Here is a 24,508-nt window from a genome sequence, read left to right as displayed (position 1 = left end):
AGCCCTTCGAGCCAGCACCGCCATTCAATGCGATCATGGCTGATCACTCTCAATCAATACCCCGTTCCTGCCTTCTCCCCATACCCCCTCACTCCGCTATCCTTAAGAGCTCTATCCAGCTCTCTCTTGAAAGCATCCAACGAACTGGCCTCCACTGCCTTCTGAGGCAGAGAATTCCACACCTTCACCACCCTCTGACTGAAAAAGTTCTTCCTCATCTCCGTTCTAAATGGCCTACCCCTTATTCTCAAACTGTGGCCCCTTGTTCTGGTCATTATCTGATCTTACAAAGCATGCCATGATTGAGCAATCCACATCATATCCCTTCAAAGGTCAATTGTATTCGACAGGCCTGTTACTAATAGCCACGTTTTCTCTGGTGACTGCCTGTATTTGCAGACTAATTGCCCTCACCCTGCATTCATCAGGGTTAATTGTTTTTGGAACAAGTTTATGTCTCCCTTTATCTCTTGCCATCAGCAGCCAACGTCCCCGAATTTGAGGACAATTCTCTGAGTTCTCCCTCAAAATGCTCTTCCTCTTTCTCCTCCTTCTATGTTTTTGGTCATCTGCCCTAATATCCTTATGTGGCTTATGTTAATGTTTGATAACTCTCCTGTGAACCGTTTCATGAACCGGTTCCATTAAACATCCAAGATGCTTTTGCAGTGGTGCGCATGAAACCTGTACATTCACTGGTCTCTGTTCCAGTGAAATTATGCTCATTGTGAGGAAACAGTCTTTCTCTGATTGGGTTTTTGTTTGTCTGAAAGAGCTGGGACAACTTAACCGCAGTGATTGAGAATCTGGAGAACGCACTTTGGTCCAAGGATCAGCAGATCAAGGAACTCTTCATGGAGATAGAACCTCTGGTGAAGAACATGACCAATGGGTTGGAAACCAAGCAAACCTATGTGCAGGTGAGATACCTCTTGGCCAGTGTGCTGCATTCCCTTGTTCAAGCTGTAGCTGTCCCTTCAGGCTGCTTCATTGCCCTTGAGATGTCATTGAAGGCAATTTAGAAAAGCAAACTTTTTTTTTTCTCTTTTTTTTTCCCCCTTTTTTATTCTGGGTCAAGAGAGGCTTGTTTTAGTTTTAGGTTTTGGACATAAGCGTGGAAACAGGCCCTTTGGCCTACCAAGTCCGCACCGACCAGCGATCCCCGCTCATTAAAACTATCCTACACACAATAGGGACAATTTACACGTACACCAATTAACTCCATGCCTGTACATCTTTGGAGTGTGGGAGAAACCGTACATCTCGGAGAAAACCCTTGCTGTCACGGGGAGAACGTACAAACTCCGTACAGGCAGCACCCATAGTCAGGATCGAACCCGGGTCTCCGGCGTTGCAAGCGCTGTAAGGCAGCAAATCTACCGCTGTGCCGCCGTGCCTACCCACCTGTGTTAACATGGTGGCACAGCGGTAGCCATCCCTGCTGTTTGAGTGGAATTTGCATGTTCTCCCTGTGACTGTGTGGTTCTCCTCCCACTTCCCACAGAGGAGCAGGGTCAAAGACTAATTGGTGACTGTAAATTGCCCCGACTGCACAGGTGAAGGGTAGAATCTGGGGGTTGTTGGTGGAAAAGTGGGAAAAATAAAATAGGATTGGTGTAATTTGAAACACTGCCAGTCCATTTCCTCCCCAGATGCTGCCCAAACTCACTGAGTTCCTTCAGCACTTTATATTTTGTTCAGGGTTACAGCATCTACCGACTAAGAATATTGTAAACGGGTGCTTGGTAGTCCATGCTGACTCGTTGTGTCAAAGGGCCCGTTTCTTTGCTGCATGAATGTGAGCAGTTGGGTTTGTTGATATTCTACAGCTAACATGGGGGAGAAAGAAGTCTTATTCAGTGATTATTGTTGAATAACTGAGTGTTTCTCTGCATTTAGTTCCTGAGACGCGTCAAATCTGTCCAGGCCACTGCAAATGTGTCACTGCACCAAGCCCTGCGGATAAAGCAAGCAGGGCTCTCTTTGCTGAAAACCCTGGAAGGTATTGGGCCTCTTTTTTGTCTGTCATCCTTGCCAATAATGTAATTACTTTCTACCTGGCCTAGAAAAGTAGGACATTGAGCAAATTGGTGTGTTGGGTGACCAATGATGAGTGTATGCAGGGCAGTGCAGTGAAACCTGGAACAGGCTGGGGATACATCCTTCACAAGTTCACAAGTTATTGGAGTAGAAGTAGGCCATTCGGCCCACCGAGTCTACTCTGCCATCCAATCATGGCTGATCTCTGCCTCCTAATCCCATTTTCTTGCCTTCTCCCCAGAACCCGCCTTGACACCCGCTCTAATCAATAATTTGTCTATCTCTGCCAAAAATATCCACTGGCTTGTCCTCCACAGCCCTCTGTGGCATTGAATTCCACAGATTTACTACCATCTGACTAAAGATCCTGGAATCCTGGGCTCTTGCTATTCTTTGTGGGCTTGCTGTACATGGAGAGATGCCCAGGCTTGTACAGTTGCTCCCACACTGACTGGAGTCGCTGGGATTACGTTGGCAACCTAGGGGATGGGAGTGTCAGGCTTGTAGTTGGAGTGGATGGCAGCTTCAGGTGCTTTAGAAGCCTTCGCCACAGTGTCACCCCATCCCCAGCCCCCTGTGTAGCATTGCTTCCTCCGACCAACCCTCATCATCTCACCCACTCCCCATCCTTAGCTTCAGCACAGTTTAGGGACATTGTGAAAAAGTGTGAGATGTGATGCTGGCAGCCAAACACTACTGTGAATATTACCGCACCTTGATCTGCTCGGACAATGGATGAATATCTATTCTAACAAGCCTTTTAATTGCGCGTAATGTCTTTGTTCTGTAAGTAGTCAAGTCTTGTCAATGCAACTTGTCCTCCTGATTTAATTCATCTTGGTCATTTTATATTTTTGTTTTAGATAACAAGCAAATGTTTTCTATGAGGAGGCTGAAAACCAAGAGAGCCTTCAGGAAGATGGGGCTGAGCGAGAAGATAATTGCAGAGGCCAAGAGGAAGACCGCACAGGCCAGGCGGATGTTGGGAACGGCCCGGTCAAGTTCTACAGCCAGCAATGCCACAGCTGTGCAAACCTCACGTGTCAGCAGAGGCATCGCCAAGGTCACAATATAATTTCACATGCGCGGAACATTTCAACCATATCTCTGAATAATGAACCAGCAAATGAAATAAAATTCCAAGCCTGCAGAATCTTGCTGCTGTATTCTTTTCCAAATGGCAACGTCTGGTTTCCTTGCGTTTTTCAGGAAGCCCAGAAGGTGAGGAGGCAGGCACAGGGTAAGGCCTTGCAGACTGGCTCACTGCACGCACAGCTGGAAGTCACACGGGAACAACTTGATGCCCAGGAGGGCCAGGTGGCAGCCCGGAAGGCCGTCACCCAGGGGAACACCAAAACGACAGCCAAGGTAGCTTCAGAGCTTTAAGAACTGTGTGAAGAGGGAGATTGTCCCTCGGCCCTCACCATTTTAAACTATTGCTACCTGTTGGGGCTTTGATGCTTTCAACTCAAAATCGACCAGAGCTGGGAGCTGAACATCCAAAGATACATGTCCCTGTCGAAAAGAGGGGCATGTGGGCAGGGCAAGTGGGATGGTTCTGCTGGGAAAGAATGAAATTCAATCCTTAGCGAGGGATAACATGAGATCAGAAGATGTAGAATCCTGTGGGTGGAGCTAAGAAACGGCAAGGGTAAAAATATCATGATGGGAATTATATACAGGCCTCTGAACAGTAGCTAGGATGTAGGGTGCAAATTACATCAGGAGATATACTCGGCATGTAAGAAAGGCAATGTTACAGTGGTCATGGGGGATTTCAACATGCAGGTAGACTGGGAAAATCAGGCCTGTACTGGATCCTAAGAGAAGGAATTTGTAGAGTGCCTACGAGATGGCTTCTTAGAGCAGCTTGTGGGCGAGCCTACTAGGGATAAAGCAATTCTGGATTTGGTGTTGTGTAACAAACCAAATTTGCTGAGGGAGCATAAGGTAAAGGAACCCCGAGGAGATAATGACCATAATGTTACAAAGTTTATCCTGCAGTTTGATAGGGATAAGATGAAATTAGATGTGTTGGATACTTTTGAGTAAAGGTAACTACAGAGGCATGAGGGAGGAGCGGGCTAAAGTTGATTGGAAAGGGACCCTTACTGGAATGACCGTGGAACAGCAATGGGAGTTTCTGAGAGAAATTTGGAAGATGCAGGAAGTTTTCATCCCAAAGAGGAAGAAAGATTCTAAGGGGAGAAAGATGGCTGACAAAGGAAGTCAAAGACAGCATAAAAGTAAAAGCAAAGGTGTATTAATATTGCAAACATAGAGGGAAGCTAGAGGATTGGGAAGGTTTTAAAACTAACAGAAGGCTGCTAAAAAGGCAATAAGGGTAGAAAAGATGAAATATGAAGGTAAGCTAGCCAACAATACAAAAGTGGATACCAAGCTTACTCTCTGGTCTCCCTCTCTCCCCCCTTGTCAACAGGTTCTCAGTGACATGGAGGTGCTGAGAAAGAGCACAAAGCAAGCGAAGCATTCCCTTGATCGTGACGTGAAGCAGTTGACGGAATTGCTGAGAAAAATAGGTATGTCCAAGGATAGCATTCTGCCGCTAAAAGTAGTATTATTAAGCCCTGGTTGAAGGGTTGTTGATCTCATTGGGTTCAGTATCTCCTGGGTTACATTATTATGGGATTGGAGAAAATGTGTTACAGTGCCAAGGGGTGCAGAATGCAGAACATTGAGCTTTGAGAGTTGCAGAGTGGCGTTGCGAAACCCCCGACTAATATCTTTGCATGTTTTCTTAACAGAGAGTCTACAGATTGGCCGAATAACAGAGGAATCCTTGAATAAGACAGAGAATCAGATAGGAGCACTAAGGTTGGCAATCAATCAGAAACTGACGCGGAAAGTGCAGAGGTTGGAAGCAGCCTCTGGGATGCAGACCCTGAGGATGAAAGTATTTGAACAGGACATTGCGGAGATCGAGGTAGACAAGCAGAACCTGGAGGACATTGTTCAGAACTTGCCCCAGGGTTGTTATGACAAAGTGGGGTCCAGAAGACAATGAAACGTGAGGAAGATGGTGCTGGCTGTGGGTAGCTTTTGGTATATCCCTGAGGTATTTGCCACGCCACCAGTTAACTTCCATTTAATGGATTATTGTAAATTGGTAGGGCATTTACTCCATCAGCATTCCTCAGATTTTTCCTTCAGCTGCTCTTTATGTTATTGTCCGTAGCTTTGACATGGTGGAGAGCCATGACCCTCTCATATCTCATGCAACTGGTTGGTAGCCTTGAAAATCCTTCATACGGTTTGCTGAACGAGTTGATACCACCAAACCTAAAACTCTTCTTCTAACCATCCCCCCAGCCCACCATGGCAAGGTTGCATGACGACTGCAACATCTTACTTTGTAACTGGTCCCTGCTTTGGCAGTGCGTGGGATGCAGGAACTGTCTGTCCCCTTATTTTCAAATTGAGTGAAAACTGGATTTGCTCGCTAAATAATCCTCAGCCAGCCTTTTGGTCATTTACCCATTAAAGGCCTGGCTGTGTTTTGAGATCAGTAAATCTCTTTACATTCAAATTTGTTTCAAATATAATTTTCACTAAACAACCACTAAATCACCAATGCTGATAGAGTTCAAACAGATACAAGCATTTACAAATGTGTACAGTTACGATGTACTTTAAAAAGAATCCATGTATATGATAAGAGTTTGAAGATTCTCCTTGCTGGTGAAGTTCTAGCTCAGTATTACTTTACCCTATTTGCATTCTACGAAGTGAGTGAGGAACCTGAGGACTAAAGGAATCAAGAGATATGGGGAAAAAGCAAGAACGGAGTACTGATTTTAGATGATCAGCCATGATCATATTAAATGGCGGTGCTAGCTCGAAGGGCCGAATGGCCTACTCCTGCACCTATTTTTCAATGTTTGCCTTTGTTTGTCCATATAACATTAACACCTTTTCTGCTTTTGAAAGAAAAACTATTCATTTTAATGGCTATTTCTGAGTTAAAGGACCAGGCCTTTTTCAGACCCTCTGATATACAAAATACAATGTAAAATAATCTGTGACTGAGGACAGAATTAGGTTGTTTTCCATGAATTGAAGATTAATCTTAATAGCAAAGTAATACATTCCATATCACAGTATTTGTGTATTATAAAACTATGTATCCAACAAACTACAATTTATAAAGTTTCCATCTCAAACCTGAGATCGTCCTAAATGTTCTACAGTCTCTCACGTCGTCTGCTGTCTTCTTTCCCAACAGCAGTGGAGATCTTTTGGTCCAAACAGCAGTGACTTGCATAAGTAGCAGTCTTATCAAAGTAAAACATTCTGAGACACTTGACAGGAGAGTAATGAGACAAAAAACTAACACTGAGAATCAATAAGCACATAATGGCATGGATGTTAAAAGTTCAATTAAAGTGTTTCATGTTAAGGAGTTAAAATGTAATTTCCAATAAATCACCAGTCTAATTACACCACTAAAGGAATTTACCCACCATAGAGTCCACAAGTTAGGAATTTCAGATTATTCCTAAATGATACGATACTATAGAACTTTCTCGGAGGGAAATTGGTCAACGAAGTTCCGTTCAGTTCAGTTTAGTTTATTGCCACGTGTACCAAGTTTACTGAGTTTTCACGCGTACAGTGAAAAGCTTTTGTTGCATGCTATCCAGTCAGCAAAAAGACAATGCATGATTACAATCGAGCCATTTACAGTGTATAGATACGTTATAAGGGAATAACATTAAGTGATCACAGTAATGTTTGTAAAGTATTCAAACAGCCATGGACTGCATTCACTCAAAACTAACAGGATTGCTTATCATCAGACAATGTAAAGTTGTTTTGACTTTGAGATTTGTAATGACATGAAATAACAAAAGGTCTATTTTATAATTTGAACCAGCAGCACACAACTTTGGACAACTACCTATCGCAGTTCCCACACAACCTCGCGCCGATCCACATCTTCAGTCGCATTCATACTGCTCTCATTTCCAAACATACTAAGGGCAACAAATAAATTTGTATTGACTTTGTACCTTCAAGACACCTTACAGTGTTTGATGTGCAATTTACTATGTTTCACTTGTGTGAAACGCAGCAACCAATTTGCACACAGTAAACGTACACAAAAGAGCAATGTGATAATGAGTAGAAGTATTGGCCACCACACGTTCATTGATTGTCTCTTTTATATTACCTGAAGCAGCGGGTGGTTAAGTTGTTTCTCCAAAAGTCATTATAAAAATCCAATTGTTTCTCTGCTGTGCTTTGGAAAAAGATGTCGTTGTTCAGGCTGGTCTACAGGATCACAACTGTAGACACTGTGGTGTCTTTTGAAGAAGCAGACAATCACCGCAAAGCTCAATAAAAGAGAGCCCACTGTATCTAGAAGTGAGATATTTACAGTAAATGTCACGATTTAAAATAAATGGATTGGCCCTTGTAGGCTGCGCTCAAATCAATACGGTATAATTATATGCTTAATGTTTTCAATAGAATAAAGATAATTTTTTAATTGTCAGAGAACACAATAAGTTTATTTGCAGGGGAAAAGTGTGAGACTTATGGATAGTTGTTCTCTCAAAGGCAAAATGGGCTGACTGATTCAGTATGATCTAGTGTTGAAGGAATAGAATTGTGATTCTATTTTTTCCCAGCATAGAAACCTGCTTCCGAATCTTAATTCAAAAGAAAGCAAAATAGACTAAGAGTATCACAGAGAGTTTGGACCACTTTATATTCCATTCATTCTTGCACTCAAAATGTCTTCTGCTGTCTTTCTGTTTAATATGATGCATCTAAAATTAAATTTATAGTCATTGATTCTGCACACAGGTCTGCTTTTAATCACTATTATTAAATATTTATTTGGTTGATGGTTTTGTACCACAGTTCACAGTGTGGCTTTTGTATGGTTTTAATGTTTATACGGGTTGCACTTTATTGTATCGATCCATTTTGCTAATTGCATCATTGATTTTTGGTCTTTTGGGTGTCAGTGCGTTCGTTGACTACCTCTCATGTTACTAGCTATAGACATGACAAACAATGGTTGCTGACAATTCAGTGAGGTTGATGGGACTGCGTTTGTGCTCAGCACGGTTTGAATTTGAGCCAATCCAGATTCTCTTTATAACATTATTTAAAGATTTTGCATGTATCTCATGCTCTTCATGTTTTGAAGTATCACTCTTAAATATGTCCCTCATTCCCAAACCCTACTCAAATTCTTGCATTAAAACCCAACACTGACTCTAACCCAACACAAATCACAACCTGCAATTACTTCAGAAACAAACTTGAGCTCAAACCCTATGCACCTCTCAAGCTCAGCACCAACCCGAACCCAAGCTTTGCATCAAACTCCAGATCTTTATGTTAGCACTAACTCAAACCAGTGTGCTAATAATGTATCAAAGAAAAACAGAAATTGTTGGACAAAACAGGCTAGGCAGCATCTGTGGAAAGAGAAATAGTCAACATTTCAGGTCTGCAAATTTAAATCTGTCTCACTTCCCATGGATGCTGCCTGACACTCTGTGTAATTTCAGGATGACCTGTTTTTATTTCAAATGCCCAGCATGTGGAGTTTATTTTTGTTTTAATTCACTGTCAATATCAGAGATAACCCCTGTTTGATTAAAACTAATCTCAGAAACAACAAGGCCATCACCAACAAACTGAAGAGGTAACCAGGTACAATCAGTAATGGAATAGCTCCTGACAATTCACCTTTGTATCTCTCTCAAAAGAAAAGTAACATGTTCTGTTTTTAAATTCTGTGAATGATTTACCTAGTAGCTCAGCTTTGCTACAGATTGTTGCACTGTGTGTTCATTATCCAACGCACAGAAAGTAAGCAATACTGAAGTTTGTGTCGGTGATGGGTTAGATATCTAACGTTTGGAGTGGGATTGTTGTGGGGCTTGTGGTTGGGGATTGGAAGGGTGTGGGTTTTGAGTTGGTGCTGAAATTGAATTGGTCAGATCTCATACTGGGATTTGAAGTTCGATATGTTTTGCGGGTTTCTTTGGCACTGGGACTATGGTTAGTGCAGGGTCTGGGGTTTGAGGGAGGGTATGAGCAAGGGAACTGGGTACCACGCCCAATATGTGGTTTTAGATTCATAGAATTAGCATCGAAACAGGTCTGACTCGTAAATGCCAATGAAGGTGTCTGTCAAAGCCAATCCAATTTACCTGCATGTGGCATATATTCTTCTCAGCGTTTCCCATCCATGTACCTGTTCAAATGTTTTTAAAATGCTGCAATTGTGCCTGCCTCCACCAGTTTCTCTGGCAGTATGTTGCATATTCCCACCACCCTCTTGTGTGGCGTTCCCCACTTCTCACCTCAAACACATACCCGCTAGTCTCATAGTTTTATATGGTCATCCCACAGCTTCTATTTCTCCAGAGAAAATAGTCCCCAGGCTACCCGGTCCAGGGCCGTTTTTACAGCATTATGGGCCCCCGGGCAAAGCAGTGTACTGGGGCCCCTACCGTTACTCTCCCCCACCCCCCTTTCCCTACCAGCCCCCCCCCCCTGTCGTGCCGGCGAAAAGCACTTACCGAAAAGCACTTAGCGATGGGCTTAGGGTGCTACATTGTTGCGAAAAGCACTTACAGATCGCTGTGAGAAGCACTTAGTGACCGAAAATGTTGCGAGAAAAGCACTTATTGAACCTACATTTTTAAAGTAGTATTTATTTATTGCAAGTCACTTAACATACACAGATCAGCGTGGGGCCCCTATGCTCGTGGGGCCCCGGGCAAGTGCCCATCAGGCCCATGCGTTCAGACGGCCCTGACCCGGTCTCTTCCTCGAGTCCTCAAGTCCTGCAGTACAGGCAAGGTCCATGTGAATAGTTGTCCCTCTTGCCCAATTCCACCCTTCTCCCTGCGGCGTGTGGCCAGAGCCGTTCAGACACTTGGGGACGGGCCCCCATGGGCGGGGTGTGTCCCCTTGGTACCAGTTGTAGTTTCTCTGCCTCCCCACAGCGGGCGTGTGGTCCCGGGACCTTCCCTCCCTCTGCCTGGTGCGAGGCTCAGCTCCCAGCAGCAGTTCCAGATCCCCACTCGCTTTCACATGATGCCTTCGGGACAACAGGCGCAGGGTAAGAAACGTGCAACTTCGGCCGGGAGGGAGGGAGAGAGAGGGAGGGAGGGAGAGGTTCCTCTCACTCTGGCTGCGAGGCGAGGGCTCCTGGCCTGAATTCTGTTTCTCCCGTTCACACTTTAAGGTGGCAAAATGTTCGGTGTCCTGAGAGCGCAGCAGGAGGAGCGCCTGGCTGGTGTGAACAAGGTGAGCAGCCCACCCACCCCCTGTACCCACCCCTAGGCTACACCCCGCCCGCACTTTAAAAACAACAGTCACAGGACAGGCACAAGGTGCTGGAGTAACTTAGCGGGACAGGCGGCATCTCTGGCTGACGTTACAAGTCGAGACCCTTCTCCTCAGTCTCCAGCATTTTGTGTCGATCTCCAGTGTAAACATGCATCTGCAGTCCCTTCCCGCGCTTGTCTTTATTAAACAATGTTCCCAGTGTTTGTTTACTCGCTTCCTTTCTGTTCTTCACTTTATTCCGCTTTACCTTTTTTTGCTCGTTATCCCACCCTCCTCCCTCCGTTGTTTCGTCTCTATTTTACACTGTAAACTGTTTTTTATTTTAACATTGGGTCCTGTTTCCAATTCTCCTCCTCTTCTCTTTTCCCCTGCGCCCTCCCGCGTGTCTGACTAAAGCCTTAAAGCCGGTTTCCCGCTCTGTGGAACCCGGTCCCTGTCCTCCCTCACAGTGATGTGACTCGTTCCTGGAGTCTGTTGTGAACTTTACCCACATTTCTCTTCCATTGACTTATTTTTAGTCAAGTTCCCGTTTAATAAACACGCCCCCTCCACTTTCACATCACTTTCTCCTTCCAAATACATACTTCAGTTCCGTTTAGTTGATTGTCATTTATTCACAAAATGCTGGAGTAACTCAGCAGGTCAGGCAGCATCTCGGGAGGGAAGGAATGGGTGACGTTTCGGGTCGAGACCCTTCTCTGTATAAAATGCCAACAGGATCAACCACTTCATTGAACCGACCATTGAACTTCAATGCTCCAGTTGCCACAGTGAGAGTTGACTCTTGTCTCTGGATCATCAGTCCAGGCTTCTATTTTACCAGTCCAGTAGTTTGACCACCACCTTTGCCATACACTCCATGGTTTCGGGTCGAGACCCTTCTTCAGAAGAAGGGTCTCGACCCGAAACGTCACCCATTCCTTCTCTCCCGAGATGCTGCCTGACCTGCTGAGCTACTCCAGCATTTTGTGAATAAATACCTTCGATTTGTACCAGCATCTGCAGTTATTTTCTTATATTAGTTGATTGTCACGTGTACAGTGTGTACAGGTACAGTGAAGAGCTTTTTGTTGCGTGCTATCCAGTCAGCAGAAAGACAATACATGTTTACAATCGATCCATTTCCTAATATTTCCAAATATTCCATGCATGTTGCCACTCACGGTTCATGTCAGATCACTTCACGTGTTAAGAAGGCTTACACAGGATCAGCTTGATAATATTTTTCCTTTACGTATGTCCCATGGTTAAATTGTCAGCCACTTGGTGTGCAAGGTGGGAGGATGTGTAACAGTGGCCTTTCCCACTGCAGCCTTTGTGGTGTGCTCCAAACCTCAGCTGCTCCCTCAGCCCACAGCCCGGGCCCTGGAATGTATGAGTGGGCAACATTTGTTCACAGACAACTGGAAGGTCAAGTTTCATGCAGACCCCAAAAGGTCACTCGTTGAATGATAAAAGCAACCAGCTGCATCAACCCTTGTCTGTGTGCATTGCTGGGAACACTCTGTAGAGCACAGGTCATGCTCAGAAGGATGCAAAGTGCTGCAGTAACTCAGGAGGTCAGGCAGCATCTCCGGAGAACATGGATAGGTGACGTTTTGGGTTAAGACCCTTCTTCAGACTGATTGTGGGGGGGGGTGGGGGTGGGGGGGGGTGAAAGGTAATAAAGGGGGAGAGCCGGGCCAAAGAGTGCCAGGTTATAGGTTAGCGGGGGGGGGGTCTGGTGGAGGAAAGAAAGAAGGGAGTCAGGTGGCGCACATGGAAGGGGGGGGGGAAAGAAAGGTGCAAGGGGGTTAGTTAGAGGTTACCTAAAATTGGTGAATTCAACGACCATTGGGTTGTCAACTACCCAAGTGGAATATGAGGTGCTGTTATATGTGGCTCCAGTTTGTGTGTGGCCTTACTCTGGCAATGGAGTTAGCCCAGGACAGAAAGTTCAACATAGGATTGGGGAGGGGAGTTAAAATGGATTGCAACCAGGAGATGCCGTCTGCCTTGGAGGACCAAGCACAAATGTTCAGCGAAACAGTCGCCGAGTCTATGTTTGGTCTCGCCGATGTGCAGGAGTTCACATCGGGAACACCGGATGTAGAAGATGAGGTTAGAGGAGGTGGATGTCCTCTATCCCACCTGGAAGGGCTGCTAGGGCCCTGGATGGAGGGGAGGGAGGAGGTAATAGGGACAGGTGTTGCATCCCCTGCGGTTGCAGGGGAAAGTACCTGGCGAGGGGATGACTTGGGTTGGAAGGGATGAGTGAGCCAAGGAGTCGTGGAGGGAGCGGTCTCTGCAGACGCTGGAGAGGGGAGGAAATGGAAAGATGTGACTACTGGCAGGATCCCATTGGAGGTGAGGGAAATGTCCGATGTGTTGGATATGGAAGCTGGTGGGGTGAAAGGTGAGGACCAAGAGAACGCTATCCTTGTTCCATCTGGGGGGAGGGGGAGCAAAACAGAAATACGGGAGACTGGGTGAGGCATGAACGAAGGGGAAAAACCATGTTTACTACAGAAAGAGGTTATCTCGGATGTCCTAAAATGGAAAGGCTCATCTTGGGAACAGATATAACGAAGATGGAGGAATTGAGACGGAGGTCATGCACGGTTCAGGACGAACCCAAACAAAGACAACTGCATCCCCTTGCTGATCTTCTGACTGCTGTGGTCAACAGGACGCTGGTTTGGATCCTCACAGTGAACATTACCCGAGTTTACTGCCCAAAGTTTACAACTTGCAGCCACCTCACCAGTGCACTTAGATCCCACTCCTGCTTGTTTCGTCTGTCTGGAGAAACATCGATAGAGAAGGGATTAGCTGTTGTAGACAAGGGTACAAAACGTGGGCGTTGTGGAGGGGGTGATGTTCGGGGTACGGGAAAGGTAATAATTCACCCTCCCTTGCAAAGAATTTTGTTTGGTTATGTGTCTGACTCTGACCACATTGCAGAATGCCTGATGTCCTATTGCCGAACCTTCATGGCCATGTTACATAGACATCGGCGGTTGGGAAGAATGAAAATAATCAAATTCTTGGAATTTTATAGAACGTGTCATGACCTTCAGATGTTCCAAAGTGCTCTATAGGCAATGTCTTGTTTTGCAATATGCAAAGTGGCAGCCAAGTTGTGGATGTATATCTCATCAGCAGCAATTTGAGAACGCTCTGATAAGGGTTTAATGATTATAGTTTGGGGGATAAACATTAGCTAGGATCCCATGCTGTTCTTCAAATAGCGCTACAGGATATTAAGGGAGGATGCATAATTAGGAGATAAAATTACTGGCTCTGAGTTTGGAAAGGGATTTAAATAATATGGATCATAATGCAGATTAATGGGGTTACAAAATAGACAGCAGAAATTGACTTGAATGACAGAAGAGTCTTGAGGGCTGAATGGCCTATTTCTGTACCCTTTTTACAAATATACTTTAGTCATAACAAGCACTCCCATTAATTCCAGCTTTTCTTACAGCAATTAGACTTTAAGGATCAAATCAGATTACCCAGCGTTCCAACACAATATTACCCGACACACGTTTCATGGTAACCCAACTGTGCAGCAGCTGATATTATGAGCATTACTGCAGGAGATCTAATAGGTAGCTCAAATTACGGACTAAGTCAATTAGTCATGAGTTGCATTTTTGAATGTGTGGGGGTTTGGCTTGTTCGTGTATTTACTCAGTAGCTGAGCCCCTACAGTTCGCTTGGAAAATGAATTCCAAAGAATCTTATACTGTGCGCAATTTCAGCTGTGGCTGTCAGTACTCTTTCAATGGTAGCTCTTAGTTGGTAACATTTTTGCCCCTGAATCAGAAGGTTCTTTGATCACATCCCACCTCAGACACTTCAACACACAGTTTGAGGTTGTGAATACTGAGAGAATGGTGCATGGTAAGTGATGCCACATCTAGGATGAGATGTGTAGGAAAAGTACTGCAGATGCTGGTACAAATTGAAGGTATCACAAAATGCTGGAGTAACTCAGCAGGTCAGGCAGCATCTAGGAGAGAGGGAATGGGTGACGTTTCGGGTCGAGACGTCTTCAGACTGATGTCGGGAAGCGGGAGCTATCTTGGATGAGATGTTAGGCTCAGTCTGATCTACCTTGTAAATGTAAAAGGACCGTTGATTCTATTTTGTGGAAAAGAAGAGCAGGAATTTCTTTAGTCAGATGGTGGTGAATCAGTGGAATCCTTTGCCGCCAAAGGCTGTGGAGGCAAAGTCAGTGGATATATTTAAGGCAGAGATAGATAGATTCTTGATTAGTACGGGTGTCAGATGTTCTGGGGAGAAGGCAGGAGAATGGGGTTGAGAGGGAGAGATAGATCAGCCATGATTGAATGGTGGAGTAGACTTGATGGGCCGAATGGCCTAATTCTACTCCAATCACTTATGACATGATCTTATGATCTAAGAGCAGGACAATTCTTCTTGATTGATAGTTAGGGCTGCTTTCTCTGGCACCCAGGTCTATATCCCGAAATCAACATTTCTAAAATCAGGTCATTTGGCAATTGTTGAATGGGAGCTTCCTGCAAATGACACTTCTTACATTAGAACAATGACCACTGGACCAGCAGCCAGAATCGTGGACCATTGACAGAGAGACAGGAGTTTGAATCCCACCACGTTTGACTACGAAATTTAAACTCATTAATTATGTTAACGTGTAATTTTTTTTAAAAAGCTACTCAGTGATGGTTACTGTGAAACTACTGGATTATTGTTAAAAACTCTTCTGCTTCGGTAACCTGCTGTCCTGACCTGGTCTGGGCCATTACTGATTTTGGACCTATTCGTGTTGGTCACCATTAATTGCCCCTTCAGTTCAGGAACTATCGGTAGTGGATAATAAATGCTGGAGGTTGTGAAAAATGCTGTTCATTATTCTTTATTTCCAGCATGTGATTCCCCAATTAGCGTTTCACTGAACACATTACTCAAGCTGGCCAAGAAGATGACTGTACCAGCTGGGTTAAGTCTGCGCTGGTGTGGACAGGCACTTTGCAATGCAAATATGCTTGGAACAAGCCCAGAGATCAGAAACGGTATCAGAATCCTAAACGTACACTGGTGCCACGCTATAAGACTCTCGTAAAGACCTCCTTTGTTCAAGTCGTTTCACAAAACCAAATAGAGTCGATGACAATTAGTTAATCCATCCATGTACAAAACTATCAAATACTTGCACAATTAGGACTGGTCCAGAATTTAAAGCACATAAGTCATTTAGCCTGTCATGTTTCTTTGAAAGAACTGCTGTTTTTAACCCCACAGCCTTAATTCTCATCTGTAAATTTGCAATCTCCTCATCCTCGGGTAGCAGTTGAAATAATTTATAGAATCATTTTCCGACACCTATTCAGGTGGAGACTTGCACATCCTGACAAACATCTTAGGTGAAAAATGTTTTACTCATTTTTCCCTGGAGATTTTGCCTTAACCTTTCACATAGAAGAGTACAGCACCGGAATCCTGCAATGTCTGTGCCGAACATGATGCCAAAACCAACTTTTATCTGTCTGCACATGACCCACATTCCTCCATTCCCCGTACGTCCATGTGCCTATCGAAAAGTCTCTTAGATGCCACTATTGCATCTGCCTCCACCACCACCCCTGGCAGTGCATTTGGGCACTCACCACCCTCTGCATAAAAAACCCACTTGCCCTGCACATCTCCTTTAAACTTTGCCCCTCTCACCTTAAAGCTATGCCCTCTAGCATTTGATAGTTCGATCCTGGGAGTCATTTCCTTTCACCAAAGGGAATGGATATTCTCCCTTTGTGAAGTGGTAAAAGTAAGGTAGTACCGGCAGACCTGTATGGAAGTATCTGACTAGTGGTTAGTACAAATGGGTGAAGAAAACAATGGTAGCGACACAATCATAGCAGTAAGAAATTAAAATTATTTTCACTCGCGCTCACCTCTCAAAACTAACTATATCTTGGAATTTGTCATTAAATCTCCAGCTCGCCTTGTTTGTTCTGAGGAGAACAGTTCTAACTTTTCCAATCTCTCTAATTCTTCATGGGATCCAAGTGAATTTTCCTCCTCATTGTTTTCAAAGATCATTTGCAAGGAATCTGTTTGTGAATCAACTTGGAAGGTGGCCGAATTGGACCTATATTTTAGATAAGGAAGGACTGTCCCCGATTAATGATGGTAGTGGACCTATTGGGCAAGATAAACATGTCATTCACACACACACACCTGAAGCAGGTGTAAAATATAAACAACCTGCGATTATCGTGTCATTATCAGATATAGTGAGGAGAAAACCACGTCTGAGGAGCCCCCTACATAAAATGGCTATAGCTGAATTTCCAATGTAAGCCTTTTCACAGAGCAGACCGATGGCATGCAAATTGCAAAGTAACCTCCTTGGATAGTGGCGACAAAATCCTTAAGGTCGCACAATCATTTAGCATGCATATCGCGTTGTTGTGTGTCAACCAGAGTTTAATTGCTTAGTGAACAGCTGTACATTTTGTCAGTTATCCATGAGTTTTGTCCTGTCGCTCAGAGCCACCTGGTGTGAAGGATTGGCATTCTCCTTTCCGATGACTGTTTTGCAGCATAATTGCCGCTCCACCAACAGGCAGTGCAGCCTTGTTCATTGTTCCAGATCTCCTGTCAGCCAATGTCGCACACCCCTTCAAAACCATATTTCTGTTTCTTTTTAAAAATAAAGAAATTCACGTCCACTTATTCATCCTTGCGTGAGTGAATGAATAGATTTTAACCGTCTAACATTGTTTTTCTCCCCATACATTCTGTTCCCTTGAAAAGTGCTGCATCTCAAGCTGATTAACAGCATTTCAAAATGTTTGCAGCACAGACTCAAGCCGTTGAACCTCAGGTATCATCACTACTTTAATCTTCCGCATGAACTCACTCCCTGCTTTTTCATTTCACCTGTTGTCATTATTACTCTTCCATTCCTTTCTCTCTCCCATTTATCTCACTCCCTTCAAATGTACCGTTGCCTCAATTATTCCTTCAGCATTCTACATTCTCAACAATCTCTGGGCAAAGAGCTTAATCCTGATTCCCTTTAGGCATTGTTATTGATCATCTTGTATTAATGAACTCTAATTTTGGTTTCATGTACAAAATGGAAAAATCTTCAACACCTGACCCATTAAGAACTTAAGATGGAACCGCTGCCTCACAGCGCCAGATTACCGGGTTGTATCCTGGCCTCGGGTGCTGTCAGCGTGGAGTTTGTCCGTTCTCCCTGTGACCGCGTGGGCTTCCTCCCACATCCCAAATACATGCGGATAAGTAGGTTAATTGCCCTCTCAAAAATCGCCCAGAGTGTGTGGGGAGTTGATGCAAGTATAGGATATCAGAACTAGTGCGAATGGGTGATCAAGGGTCGATGTGAATGAAGGGCCTGGTTCCATGCCGCAAACTTCAATCAATATGTTGAAGACCTCTGCAGGGTTGCCCATCACTCTCCAGAGCCTGTTTAATTTTTTTTTCTGATATCTCTTAGTTCTGAAATCTCTCGGACAGATCAAGATGTGAACATGGCTATTTGGCTGCAATTGCATTTATAGCAGCTGACAAATTGGTCCCTCGTGGGCAAGGAAGGTTTTAAGGGCTCCACCCACACATATGACGGGTAGGGTGTCCAAATGTATTCCTGCACTCCACTGAACATCAACCTCACGTTCTGAGTTGGAGCTCGTCAAGACAGTTTGGAACAGGGTCAAATCCTCTGCCTTCTGGCTCTGAAGTGGGAAAACTGCCACTGAGCTAAGAGTTCTCTTTTCCATGTGGGGTATGCCCCAAAATGCAGAGCAGGGGCTTAAAATGGTGAAAAGAAAATGTTAACACTTAGCACTGGTAAACTGCCAAGTCTGTGTAATTAGTAACTACCCACTTTCCACAATGGTTTAAGCTATGGTGATGGCTTCCTGTTGTTCTAATTAAGGGACAGGGTTGGCATGCGTGCTGACAGACGGGTCTTGGATCAGTTCTAGTTAGATTTATGCGAGACAAAACAAAATCTGCATTCTCCCCCAATCACACACTCGCTCATCACTGTGGCAGATCGCCAGACTGCAGGAGGTAAACATGAAGTTGGCTCTTGTCCAGGCAGTGGACAGAGAATTATATTAATCTGTGACCACCTTTGTACGTTCCCCAGCTTGGAAGGCAGCACCACGTTGTGAGGGAATTGCTTACATTGACATTCATGGGAAGCTCACGAGTTGGCCCAAGTGTGCTGTTCTGAGGACATTAGTATCTGGATCGAGTCCGAGCACCAGAACTGGCAGGTGCCTGGCACCAGCTGTGCGGAGGTGAATCAGAAGTGCCTTTGTACTGGGAGCCGTGATTCTGAGGGAGTTCCCGCTACAGTATAAAGCCAGCCAGTCATGTGTGTTTTAAGCCAGCATCAATCATGAAAGCAGAAGTGATTCCACAGTTGTGGGGGTGGGGAGGAGGGACATGGGTTACAATTACTGTGGTACATATCTGTCTCGTGATAATAGACTGGCATTTTTCTGAATAATTCCACAGCCAGTAAGTCAGCTTTCCCATTCTTCCACAGCCCACACGTATTCAGTGGAATTACAGATATTTGTGGCTGCTGAGCAGTATTCTTTGTCTGACACAATCCCTGTTGTGTCTGCATAAACGTGAACTCCAAATTTATTTAGCCCAAATCTGATTTTGCACCAAGTCCTGTTTTGGTAATTCCTCCTGTGTTTGCTGAATTACACTGATTCCGATGAAGGGTCTCATCCCGAAACGTCAACTATTCCTTTTCTCCAGAGATGCTGCCTGAGTTACTCCAGCATTTTGTGTCGATCTTTGGTGTAAACCAGAATGCAATTCCTTCTTTTACACTGCTTCCATGCTTGGCAATGTCTTGATTTAAAAGTTTTCATCCTTGTATTGTAAGCCCCCCCATGACCATGCCCTGCCTTTTTATATAATCATCTCCAAGCCCAAGGCCTTCAGAGACTGCTCTTCTCCAGTTCTAGCTTCTTACACATTGTTCCACCTTGTCTGGTCAACCTTTCAGCTGTTTGTGTGCTAAACTGGAGGAATCTCCTCTGAAGCCCGTAAATATGTCTTTCATCTTTCTTGATGTGTTAAATGTTGTTTGATAATGTTCCTGTTGAGCACCTTGGGAAATATAACATTGTTAAAGGCAGTATATAACAGGATAGCGTTGTTGTAGAATCCTTGTGGTCTACCTGTTTGACTCAATGCTCCAATACTAAACATCCCATCAATGGAACATTTTGTCAGGGAGATTCACTGTTGTTGATCTATGTGATTAGATTTTATAACTGAAATGGAATCATTGCAAAAGGAATGACGGGCAAGATGACTGGCTTCTGTACTGACAATTCTGTGATAATCCTAAATATAAAACTGAGCAGAAAATGCCTTTGAAGCTATGCTTATTGATGAATTGTTATCTTCAAGGGAAATGATCTGGTAAAATGTTCACTTGAAGAGTGAAGTGGCACCCTTTAATCTACAGGTATAGGCGAGGTGACCATTGATGTGATTCATATCTTGCACACACAGTTCTGTGCTCGAGGTGTGTGTGAATGTGTTTATTTGTCTGCACGAGTGTTTGTGGACTTCTGGGCTTGGGCCTCCATGTACATTGAGCATCTCTTTGAATGTTTTCTCGTGGGCTAGTTTGTGTCTGAGTGTGTGCATGTGGTGGATTGGAAGGAGGGCATTAACTAGTGTCTATAAAATATTCCACGCTTCTCGGTTCACCCACTAATTTCAATTTACAGTAAAGAATGAAGAGTTTGCATCGAAACTGATGATTATTAAACGTGACTTTAAAAATAGAGAAAGAGTATGAACGGGGGTTTGGTGAAAGTCTTTCCAAATGCCAGCATACACCGTGAAGGGCTGGCTGAATAACCTGCTCCAATGTTGCATTATTTAAATTGTCAACAATGCACTCCGTTGTTTTTGATGGATTTACTGTTGAGTAGTTGATTAACCTTGGATGAGTATGCTCCTGAAGATTTCAGCTCATGACTTGCGACACTGAGTAACTCCTGCATGAGTCTCCTCTCGGTGCTCCTCCCACCTCATGGAAACCTCAAAGGTAAACCTCAAAGGTAAACCTCAAAGGTAACTTAATTATCTGGTTGGAATGATTTCTGACTTTAAGCCAAAACACCTTTTTTCTTCTGTTTCCATTACTTTTTATAATGCAATCTAGAAAAAGAAAAGGGCCCAAATTTCCTTAGCAGCAGTAAGATTTTCATCCCTTATTTTCACTGTGATGATTGATTATCAATCTACATAATATCATGAGTATTCTGGAGATGAATCTTTAATCCCTGCGGGTTTCCAGGACAGTCCTGGAGCTTGAGCAATCCTCCTGTCGAGAACCATCTTGTCCCTTAGATAAGGTTTAATATGTAAGCTATATTAAAGGACTTTTAATCTCCAGAGAAGGATTATAAATTTATCAAGCTCCTTGGTGCTTTAAAGACACGGTGTGTCACTCGCAAACAACGGTTCATCATGCTAGACTGATTCAGATGAGATGCACCGAGTATCAGAGGAATGTCAGAAGAATGTGTTTAAAACTTCACAGGATCCTGAAACGATGTGGTGAGCCGGAGGTTATTTGAACTCTCGTTAGTCCTGTTCCCTCTTCCTACACAACAGACCTCTCACTTCAAAATACTCTTCCAGTTCTGTCATGAAAGCTACTGTTGAATCCACTACCTTTTCAGGAGACCATTCCTGACCATGCCACGTATTTTATGCTTATTACAGTGCAGGAGCAGGCCATTCAGCCCATCGGTCCATGCCGGATCCAAGAAGACCAATCCCAATACACCAATTTTCCACCTGCTTTATTCCCCTGAAATCCTGCAATTAATTCTCTTTTCCAATAACCCTTTTTGCCATTTATCTATAGTACAGGATGTGGGGGGGGAAATAATTACCCCACCATCAATTCTTTGGGATGTGGGAGGAAACAGGTGCACTGAGAGGAAATGCAGGCATTTATGAGGTAAACGTGTAAAGTCCACACAGATAGCACTGAGGTCATGAGCAAACCTGGGTCCTTGTTGCTCTGTGTCGTTCTCTATTACTTTTGTGCCATCTGCACCTTGTGATCACAATCATAATCACAATAAAACTTTATTAGCCAAGTATGTTTTGCAACATACGAGGAACTTCATTTGCCATACAGTCATAGCAGTAAAAAGCAACAGAACACACAAAATACATTTTAACATGAACATCCACCACAGTGACTCCTCCACATTCCTCACTGTGATGGAAGGCGAAAAAAAGTTCAATCTCTCCCTTCTTTGTCCTTCAGCAATCGGGGGCCTCTAACCTTCCGTTGACGGGACATTCTTGACTTCCGTAGCCGGCGGTGGGCCATCCTCGTCGGGGCGATCAAGCTCCTGCATTGGGGGGAGGGGGGTTTCAACTCCCCCTTGCCGGGCGATCGGAACCCGGGTTGGGACCAGTCGAATGTGATAATAAACAGATAATAAACAGGAATAAATAATAGCAGAACACTGCAGAGAGTTTCCCAACTCATCTCTGTAAGAATGATCTTTTATGTCCTAAGAAGGCAGATGGTGCTTTGGTTTAATGCTTCATTTGACATTGCACCTCTAACAGTGGAGCGCAGTAGGAGCAGTGAAACAATTTGTCCCTTGAGTTCACAAATTCACAAGTTATAGGAGTAGAATTAGGCCATTCGGCCCATCGTTGCTTCCTCACTCCTCAAATGCCTGTCTACCTGCCTCTACAATGCTCACGTTAGAAGTCTGAAGGAATATTCCCCACCCTCCTGGATGACTGCAGCTTCAACAACACTCGAAGCTCCGCACCATCGCGAACATAGTAGCCCGCATGAAAGGCACAATGTGTAGCAAGGAATGGCAGATGCTGGTTTAAACCGAAGATGGACACAAAATGTTGGAGTAACTCAGCGGGCCAGGCAGCATCTCTAGAGAAAAGGAATAGGTGATGTTTCGGGTCGAGACCCTTCTTCAGACGGAGAGTCAAGGGAAATAAGAGATTTGAACAATATAGAGAGATATAAAACAAATGAATGAAAGATATGCAAAAAGACAATGAGACTCGACAGGACGACAGTGAAACTACTACAACGACTAGGGTGGGGGAGGGATGGAGAGAGAGGGATGCAAGGGTTACTTGAAGTTAGAGAAATCAATTTTAATACAGCTGGGTTGTAAGCTGCTCAAGGGAAAGATGAGGTGCTGTTCCTCCAATTTGAAGCCACACACCATTCTGACGGAAATAGATGGCTATTGCCTCAACATAGATGGGTCAAAATCCTGGTACACCTCAAGGACTGATGAGGTTCAAGTGGACAGCTCACCACTACCTTCTCAAGGACAACTAAGGATATGGAATTAAGTGCTGGCTCAGTCTGTGAACCCCATATCCCTTCAACCAATAAAAAAGGGCTGGAGTTACCAATATTGTTACAAGATTATACTGAATTGTTTACTTATGCCGATATTATTATTAGTAGCAATAATCATTAACAGGTTTCACCTACATTTTCCCTGGGTATTCCTTGCTGCTTTTTGTTACATTTAAATACGCTCAATCTTAATATTGTCTTGGGTGTAGGTTGTGACAAATGTTAGCTGCCAAGAATACAATTTCCAGAAAGTAGATCTATCACTGCTACATTGGTTTAATAACTTATAGCACCTATTACACCTTAATGCGTTATCTTTGTTATCCTGAGGAGCTAAATGATAAATAAAAAAAGTCTTGCTCAATAATCTTTAGAGTGTTACCAAATCTGGTTTGGAAGTTAAAATTGCAGCCAAATCATCAGGACAGTGGATTCCCACAGCAACAAGGCTGTTTAATTTGGTTACTTTAGGAACTGTGTTACATGAACATCATGGAAACCCTGGGTCTGTTTCACTGAGCGTTGAGTTTCAAGCTGGAATTTTCTGAAATGTAATGCAGCGCAGGTTAGTTTAAGACTAGAGCCAGGTCCTAATCAGTAAATGGCAAGCTCTCTCTTCTCAGAGCCTTCAAACTAAGATACGCAGCCAGTCTGCCGGTGCTCAGCTCAGGATTAAGTCACAGGGCTCAGCACAGTCCTGTGATGAAGATAATGTAAAGCACACGTCATAGATTCTGAGTTATCTTTCAGGACAGTCAGGGGCAGTAAGTTTCAACTCCCTGCTCGAGGTCGAGGCACACAACCTAGGCCAACTCTTCCGGTATGGCACTGGCAGAATGCTGGCAAAACTACTGGTGGGGAGATTCATACTGGATCTTCCAGTGGCGTAGATGGTAGAACTGCTGTCTCTTAGCGCCAGAGACTGGATTTGATCCTGACCCCGGGTACATCTGTGAGGAGTTTGCACATTCTCTCTGTGTAGGTTTGTAGGTTAATTGGCCTCTGTAAATTGCTCTCAGTGTGTAAGGAGTGGATATGAAAGTGGGATAACATAGAACTAGAGTGAATGTGTGATCGATGGTCGGAGTGGACGGTGGGCCAAAGGGCATGTTTCCATAGATAGACACAAAGTGCTGGAGTAACATAGCGGGCCAGGCAGCATCCCTGGAGAAAAAAGATAGGTGACGTTTCCATGCTGCATCTTACAATCAATCAATCAATCAATATGGATCCATGAGTCCTATTTACTTCTGCATACCTTTACTTTAAAGTGCTCTTTTTAAGCCACTGCTGAATCTTGCAATTTTTGAGAATTTCCTGAGTAATTTATCTTTCTGAGGGAAACCATAAAGACCCAATCTTCATCCTCACGATTTGTAAAAGTACTTGCATAATGGTATATCCTGTGTCGATTATCTTCTTAAACTCAAACAAAAACTTACTCATTCATCTTGCTTTTCCCAGGTACTAAACTAACCACTCACTGCCTTCCTTAAATAGCCCAAGGTTTACGAGGAGGCCTGATGTTGCAAGCCTCAATCTGTGCTATTTCTTTGGTAGTGATCTGATTAGTCCTGTTCCAAGGCTCATTCCCCACATTCTTGCAGTTTTTATTCTCCTTCAAATATTTATCCATTTTTTGATGCAAACTGTGTTTCTCATTTTGCCTGGGAACCTAGTCTTCACAGCCTTGTTCCAGAAAGA

The 24,508-nt window shown here is 44.0% G+C and overlaps 2 protein-coding genes across 3 annotated transcripts in view; both read left to right on the top strand.

The window, feature by feature from the left end:
- The window catches only part of LOC144608553 (laminin subunit gamma-3-like), a 98,030-nt gene extending 90,161 nt beyond the window's left edge, over positions 1 to 7,869 (top strand). For both annotated transcript variants that reach the window (XM_078426489.1, XM_078426488.1), the window contains exons 23-28: positions 774 to 920; positions 1,900 to 2,002; positions 2,904 to 3,103; positions 3,250 to 3,408; positions 4,481 to 4,580; positions 4,806 to 7,869. In XM_078426489.1, the coding sequence (XP_078282615.1) occupies positions 774 to 920; positions 1,900 to 2,002; positions 2,904 to 3,103; positions 3,250 to 3,408; positions 4,481 to 4,580; positions 4,806 to 5,065 (969 nt within the window). In that variant the 3' untranslated portion in view covers positions 5,066 to 7,869. The remainder of the gene's footprint in view (positions 1 to 773; positions 921 to 1,899; positions 2,003 to 2,903; positions 3,104 to 3,249; positions 3,409 to 4,480; positions 4,581 to 4,805) is intronic.
- A 2,139-nt stretch (positions 7,870 to 10,008) lies between these two features.
- LOC144608241 (allograft inflammatory factor 1-like) overlaps positions 10,009 to 24,508 on the top strand; it is a 32,397-nt gene continuing 17,897 nt past the window's right edge. The window contains exons 1-2 of the mRNA XM_078425831.1: positions 10,009 to 10,150; positions 10,277 to 10,338. Of these exons, the coding sequence (XP_078281957.1) occupies positions 10,123 to 10,150; positions 10,277 to 10,338 (90 nt within the window). The 5' untranslated portion in view covers positions 10,009 to 10,122. The remainder of the gene's footprint in view (positions 10,151 to 10,276; positions 10,339 to 24,508) is intronic.

Source organism: Rhinoraja longicauda, chromosome 31 (assembly GCF_053455715.1).
Source record: "Rhinoraja longicauda isolate Sanriku21f chromosome 31, sRhiLon1.1, whole genome shotgun sequence".
Taxonomy (NCBI): Eukaryota; Metazoa; Chordata; class Chondrichthyes; order Rajiformes; family Arhynchobatidae; genus Rhinoraja; species Rhinoraja longicauda.
The sequence above is the reverse complement of the archived record's forward strand: the minus strand, read 5'-3'. Positions and strand labels throughout refer to the sequence as shown.